A 7,115-nucleotide genomic window follows, 5' to 3' on the forward strand; every position below is an offset into this window, starting at 1 on the left:
AGTGCGGCGACGCACGCCGGAGCGCAGTAGAGAAGCGAGGTCTTTTATTCCTGTTGCGCGATTCGTGGAGCCATCGGTACGATGGCAATTTTTTCGTGCAGGTTAGAGCATCTCCAACAGGCGCTCTAAATTTGGCGCTGTAAAAATCACTTTACAGCGTGCTCTATCCATGTTTTGTGCGTGAGGGCATATTCACCTTCAAACAGAAGCTCTAAACCTTGGAGCTGTAAAAATCCGCACTTGTTTCTGCGCGTGACGGATACATCGTGATCTTTCCGGCGCGGTAGATATAGTGCACGATATAGCGCTTTTGCCTCAAGCTGTATTTTACAGCGCGGGATAGAGCGCTTGTTGGAGCATAATGTTGCGCCCACGCGCTAAACCAGCCGCTTTTTTAGATACAGCGGGATAGAGCGTCTGTTGGAGATGCTCTTAGATGTGGGATGAAATTACCCTGCCTATATAAACTGCCTAGCTAGTGTGAATCCGTAACTGAAGCTCGTGATCCGGAATTAGGGGTCGTGCAAAACGGGAATGACTTGCAATGTCATTAGAGAGTCTTGGGCCGTTAGATCTAGTGAAATAGATGGCTGAGATCAAATGTTCCGGCCATGTTTGGGCTTTTCTAAGTAGTGGATGGATAGTGGATGGATGAGATCAAATGTTCCGGCCATGTTTGGGCTTTTATAAGTAGTGGATGGATGGATGGATGGATGGAGATGGAGATGGAGATGGGAAAGGAAGACGTCTCTATGGCGGGGCGGAAGGAAACGGCCTCGGAGAAGAACCCCTTCCATACGGACGTTGACGTCGTTGACGTTGACGACGATGATGATGAGGATGAGGCGAAGGAGGTGTTTCGTGAGGGGGGTGCAGGTGAGTTCAACCGCCCGGCGCTACCTCTTCTAGACCCTATACCTTGTAGTTAGTGTTGGAGGGTAGGGTGGAGCCCTGGATTAGGGGGAGGGCTACTGCGGGGCTGCATCGCTGGTGTCGACATCGGAGCCGCTGATCGGCAGAAGGGTTCTGCCGCCGGCGGAGGCGAATAATATGTATATACTGCGTTGGCGGATCTGGCGGGGGCGAGATAGCCTTTGGCCTCTTGGCCACGAACTGACTTCACGCTTGATATCTACTATACTATTCGATTGGTCAACTTACGTCTTTCTTTGTAATTATGCTTGCCTGAATTTTGCTTAAATTCTGATTTACCAGCTGCCGTGTTTGGGAATGGTGGGGTGATTTCGGTGCTATTTGAGACGCCCTCTGGCTTTACGCCATCTGGCTTTGCAATTTTCGGTTATGATGCGATCAATCTCGCTAAAGAAGATGCCTGGAAGGTACTTTTTTGATTATTGCTCCTATGTTCTTGTTTTTCTTTTGTCGTCTTTGTCATCGACCTAATTGTTCTGTATTATCTATCCCGTGCAGCACATCTGGGCAGATTTCATCGATGTGCCAAAAACAGTTAGTGCCCCCTCCCCCAAACCATTTTTTTCTACTCTTGTTTGATGCTTGTGCTCATTTTAAACCGAGCATCGACCTTTCATGATACATTTTTGCCACTTTTATTTATCTCTGCATTGCATGAAGAAATACATGGGGTTGTTTCTACCGTAGGTCTCATATACTCTACATGGGGTAGCAAGCATACCACTTTATCACTTGGAATATACCCATATTATATTTTTAAGATTTACAAAGCGATCTACAAGAAAAAAAAAATCCAAGCAGAGTCCACAAGTTTGAGTATATTATCTATTTTAGAAATACCTTCATATCTGTAGTTCTGTACACATAAATTAGTACGTCCACCAATTAACTTACTCCCTCCGTTTCAAAAAAAAAGCTACTCAACTTTTTCTATATACAGATGTTTCTACAACTAAAATGTGTCTTGTATATCTCCGTATCTAGACAAAGTTGAGCAGCTCTTTTTGGGAGTACTATATTGCTACCTAAATAATTTTATACACTACAAACTCCAAAACTCTCGTGTGTGTAAGTACGTTAAACAGGCTACACACTCCAGTTTTCTCTCTATAAATCTGCTCAGGAAGCATGCACCATGATTTTGTTTCTCTTATGAATGCATTCCCAGAGCCATTTTTCTTAAAAAGGCCACTATGCGTGCAAGAGATATCCAAGTAATAGATGGGCACAGGTTTGGTGATACTAGGGGGTATTGGCATATGCCAAATTGTGACTGGTTACTGCTAGGTAGGGATGATTTAAGTCCTGCCATGGTGATGGTATTACTACCCAGAAACGCAAGTATGCCTCTTTTCAAAAGACATTGCATTTGCTTAACGCATGACTATTCTAATTTACACCTAAATTGAGAACTTGAACAAGATTTATCATTACACTTGATGATGCATCTAACTATTTGGCATGATTTTTGACTAATTGTGTCTTCTCCCCTTAACATGCTTGTCATTGTTTGTTTCATTAACAGGCTCTTTGGATGGAAGCCTTTAAAACTTTTGAGGTCAAAGGCAGTGCCATTACTGACACTTCTGTTAGTCCAGAGCTTAGTTCGATGATCCAGAAGTATGTTGTCGATGAGCAAACACTAGCTGTTGGAAATGAGAAATACAAAGATGTCATTCAGAAGTGCTTGGTTAGTGTTAAAGCTCCCTTGTTTGCTTACTTCTATGAATAATTTTGAGCCCAGACTTTTTGTTGATATTATTTCAGAAAATACCCTGCGTGTACACTCCTGCTGTCAAGGAGTTGATGTGGGGCTTGAGGATTCAGATGCCTCGTTTTCTACCCGTGGAAAAGTCAGAGATGGCTAATGAGGATCGCTTCCCGATGAGTGAAGGAATGATATTTCTCCTGAATTACCATGACTTTGACATCAATCGGCATATGATGGTGAGCCCATCACTTCCTTCCCCATATGTCTTACATTGAAGTGCTTTCTGCAGCACACATGAAACCATTCGTTTTCACAGCGACCCAAGTATTTTTCTTCAATATTGTTTCTGGGATTTTGCCTTCCACGTGTTTTTTCTGTATCATTGATGTAGCATTGCTCCTTGTATCCAGGTGACTAAACGTATTATTGAGGTGGCAGGCATTGTGTATGAGTGTGATTGTCGTGTCAACAAATACAAATACGATAACGCCTTGTGCTTTGCTGCTCACCAACTTAAGAAAATATCTCGGATTTGCACTCGTCGTTGGGATTTACTGAAACTTGCGACCGCACTCAAGATGATATGTTACCCTGAATATGAAATTTCAGATGCCCGACAGGTAAATTGTAATATATTGGGGATGTATATGGATTTGATCAAAGTTGCCATTCATCTAATGCTAGTGTGTTTCTTTCAGCTGTTCTCAAAACGACATTTGAAGAGGTTGATGAAGGATGCACCTCGATATAGAAATAAAATCCCCAAGAATCCTTGCATGAGAGCCTATAAAGAAATGTACTCTGCCCGCAAAATTAGGCTTAACGCAGCTAGTCTGTTGGTCCGTTTGGTCAAGCAGGCCAAAAAGGCATATGAAGATGATCAGGCAGGCAAAGCTGGAAGTGATTGTGAAATTGGTCCTGGCAAGAAAAAGATTTGTCGTAGTTTTGACCCTGTCATGATTGATGATCATGAACTTACAAAGTGTCATACCACAGTTCCGGAAAAACGTAGGGAAGGACAGGTATACTTCATGCTCCATATGAACACACTAAATAGTAGAAAAAGGAAATATGAGAGAACACTCTCTTCTCCAGAGTCTTGCAACAAGTTAGTTTTGCTTTACTTGATTGTTCTGGAGCTGGTACAGCACTGTTCAACTATAATTTAAGGCTTTAGTTTCATTTTGTCGATAAAGAAAGCAATGTTTCTTTCATTTCTCTCAGGTTCCACCAACTCTTGCACCAGTTGATACTCAGATCTCCAGCCACCCAGTGTTAACATGACGAACATACCAGACATCTTATCTATGGACATCCATCCTTTGAAGGTTTGTTACCGCACCTTGCTTTGAATATTCTGTAATCGTTGTGCCTAACTTTCTCCCAAAATGCTAAATCGTTCAAAAGTTTGTTTTACTGGCATCTTTGTATATTTCAACTTTAGGAGGTCTCCTGAACATTGAATCTTTTCTGTTGAATGAAGGTTCACAATGAATTAACTGAGAATACTTCAGATCTAAGTCAAAGTGGAACTTAGTTACACTTTTCTTGCCATTACACTGACTAGCTGAATACCCTGCGTTACCATGGAATACCCTTGACCATGTGCATCAAACGTGACACATGTAAGGTCTTCAGCTACATAACCATCAGCGGAGCCTTTGGGCTCTTGCATTCTTACTATTTCGTGGTCCTTCTCTTTCTACAACATTCAACATGTCTCACGGTGTGTGCTGTCTCCTCCAGACTTTTGTGGTGTTGCTAGAAGTAAATGTTAGATGGTTTCCTTTCGCTTAGTATTTGATTGCTACTATCATCTGAACACCTCAACCACGATTCCACAATATTGTTTATGAAAATATATGCATATTTTAGCTAGCAAATATGCACATAAAGTAGGATTTGCTATGAATCTTACACGGACATCACAACCTTAAGAATAAGTTACCATCTTCCTTCTCTCTTGTCCCCTCTTCCTTTACGCAGGTGTCGCTTCAAGCATTGCTAACTATTAGAAATGAACATACTAATTTTCTGCTCCCATGACAAAGTAAGCCGCACCAGCGGCTTATTCCTTATACGTGTTGTTAGCCATGATAGTCAGTACTACCTCTGTTCGGGATTATAAGGCCGGCGCGTATACCTAGGTCGTCAATTTGATCAACATAACATAAAATGTATAAAATGAAAATTATATCACTAGAAAGTAGAACATTTAAACTTTTGAAGGATATGTATTTTAAAATATATACCTTGTATTACGTTGGTTAAATTTACGATCTAGAGACACGCGTGGGCCTTATAATCCCGAACAAAGGAATTACCACGCTTTGACTTCACTATGCGTTTTTGCATTACATGATCCTCTTGATTGACCTTCTGTTTGTTTTTGTAGGGTTTACAAAGTAGTCCGTGATTGGAATGTTATCTAGACACTTAACGGATCCATCAGGTCAGTTTTGTCAGTCCCCTTGATTGCCATTTCAACATGAAGCCGATTAACTTATTGTTGTGACTTTTGTACTTCAACGGAGAAAGTAACTTCTATAAGTTTGGAGCTGATGCTAGGTACATCGCTGTAGGTTCAATGGAGCAAAACCTACGGACATTTGGGCTCCAAAGCTACCAGCCGACCACCCAGGAGAAAAACCTGTTTTATCAGTATTTTATTACGCAACTCGCCAGGTTCAGCCAGTGTACTTTTGGCCACCACATGTTGAGTTTCTCAGTGTACGTAAGATCCTTCGTTTGTTCTTTTTGTGAAGAATGAGTTGTAAACGAATGAGATAATTGACGAGTGATTCAGTTAGTTGTCTTTATTGATGACTTGGAAAAATGACCGTCGGTTGCAACGGGAGATACATTGCTATATGTATGAGAAAACTACACAAATAAGATATAAATCAACCAGACATGATTATATGCAAGTAATTCCTGCCTTTAAAATGCTGAACAGCTCATTAACTGCACCACTATAATAAAACATATAACACGGTTTCTATTTTTGTGTTTAGAGGCATAGCGTCATGCTACTGTTCTAGGATTCTAGTCCAGTTACGGTAAGTGCTGTTGTTGATTATTTTCGCTGTAGTGGTCTCGGACCTTTTATAATAATATTAAATTGTGCATCTATTTAATTATCCTATTTGTATATATATAATATTCTAATGTATCTTCGGCTTTGTAATACTTAGATTCTTGTAAACGGTTAATGTATTGAGTGAAATTCTTTGGGCCAATATCTTCAGAGATTGCATAGCATCCGCAGGCAAACACCTAAGCATGCTTTGGTGAATGCATCTGCTACAGACTCAGTGTACCTTGGCATTCATGTACGGATGTACCAGCAAACCAATGGTGATGCCAAGTTTCCATGCGTAGCTTACCTGGGGCGGAGACGCTGCCGAAAATCTATTGGGGCGACACAGGGAGATAACATTCCTATTACTCCCTTTATCCCAAAGTAGGATTTCATGTACCAGCAAACCATGGTGACGCCAACGCTAACTTGTTCCACCCCGGCTGGCTACCGGCGTCTCCGTTCCATGCCTAGCTTACCTGGGCGGAGACGGCGCTGAATATCTATTGGCGCGACACAAGCAGATAACATTGCTATTACTCCCTTGATCCCAAAGTAGGATGCCTATAATATTTAGATTAAGTCAAAGTTTTTTTAGTTTTTTTAAAAGAGCTTAGGACCTTGGACCGTCCCCGCTCCTTCGTCTACAGGACAGGGCGTTTTTCTGAAACCTCCCCAGCCAACCCACCTAGCCGCCGTAGATCCGGTGGTTCCTCCTCCTCCTTAGTGTAGGGTTTGTTAGGACCTCTGCCGGCGGCGCTTTGGAGGCGGTGGCGCGGCCAGTGTGGTGTTTGGTGGTGGCGCTCAGCCCCTTCGACGGCGGCGTTCTCTGGAGCTCCGACGTGGAGCGGTCCCTCTCCCCGTGTACGCAGCTCCCAGGAGCTGCCGGGCGCGCTCTCCCCTGGCCGGATTTGGGGCGACGGATCCGGCGTATGAATATGAGGAAGAAGATGGTGTTGCTTGGTTCGTTGACGATGGCGGCTTCCGGGGTAGGTCCTCTGGGACTGGCGCTCGGCGACTTCCCGTTCGCTGGGGGTATGCTTCCGTTCCAAGGCGACAAGAGAAGCAATTGCGACGGCGCGCCACCGACGGCTTCGTGGTGCCGGCGTGGTCGACTTGTAGAAGGGCTTGGTTGTAATTTTTTTTGTCTTTGTGGACCTTTCTATAATATTGCCAAGTTAATATCAGTTTCTTTCACCGCAAAATAAAAAGTTTTCAAAGTTTTACCAACTATATAGAAAACGGTGTCAACATTTATAATCCCAAATTAATATTTTTAGAACCATCATGAAATATATTTTTATATTATGTATATTTAGAATTTAAAATTTTAGATGTTGATATTTTTTGTATATAGTTTCTCAAACTTTTAAAAAGTCTGACTTTAACTAA

General features: G+C 42.3%; 1 protein-coding gene across 2 annotated transcripts; it reads left to right on the top strand.

Annotated features, from left to right (window-relative positions):
- Window positions 1-726: 726 nt before the first annotated feature.
- LOC124665651 lies at window positions 727-5,480 on the top strand. Of its 2 annotated transcripts, none has more exons than XM_047203046.1 (10): window positions 727-876; window positions 1,216-1,340; window positions 1,432-1,467; window positions 2,459-2,623; window positions 2,701-2,880; window positions 3,055-3,264; window positions 3,343-3,666; window positions 3,869-3,972; window positions 5,040-5,096; window positions 5,213-5,480. In XM_047203046.1, the coding sequence occupies exons 1-8, from the start codon at window positions 732-734 to the stop codon at window positions 3,926-3,928; spliced, it is 1,245 nt and encodes a 414-aa protein (XP_047059002.1). In that variant the 5' UTR covers window positions 727-731; the 3' UTR covers window positions 3,929-3,972; window positions 5,040-5,096; window positions 5,213-5,480. The 2 variants fall into 2 exon arrangements, with proteins under 2 accessions (XP_047059002.1, XP_047059003.1); XM_047203047.1 differs by having other exon boundaries at window positions 5,227-5,480.
- Window positions 5,481-7,115: the final 1,635 nt, after the last annotated feature.

This window comes from Lolium rigidum, chromosome 6 (genome assembly GCF_022539505.1).
Source record: "Lolium rigidum isolate FL_2022 chromosome 6, APGP_CSIRO_Lrig_0.1, whole genome shotgun sequence".
NCBI lineage: Eukaryota > Viridiplantae > Streptophyta > Magnoliopsida > Poales > Poaceae > Lolium > Lolium rigidum.

What these genes read in the sequence shown, in the direction of transcription:
- LOC124665651 (XM_047203046.1), top strand. Translation starts at nt 732, where the DNA reads ATGGGAAAGGAAGACGTCTCTATGGCGGGGCGGAAGGAAACGGCCTCG. An exon ending in CTAAAGAAGATGCCTGGAAG is followed by an intron (nt 1,341 to 1,431) that starts GTACTTTTTTGA and finishes TATCCCGTGCAG; the next exon opens with CACATCTGGGCAGATTTCAT. An exon ending in AAATTTCAGATGCCCGACAG is followed by an intron (nt 3,265 to 3,342) that starts GTAAATTGTAAT and finishes TGTTTCTTTCAG; the next exon opens with CTGTTCTCAAAACGACATTT.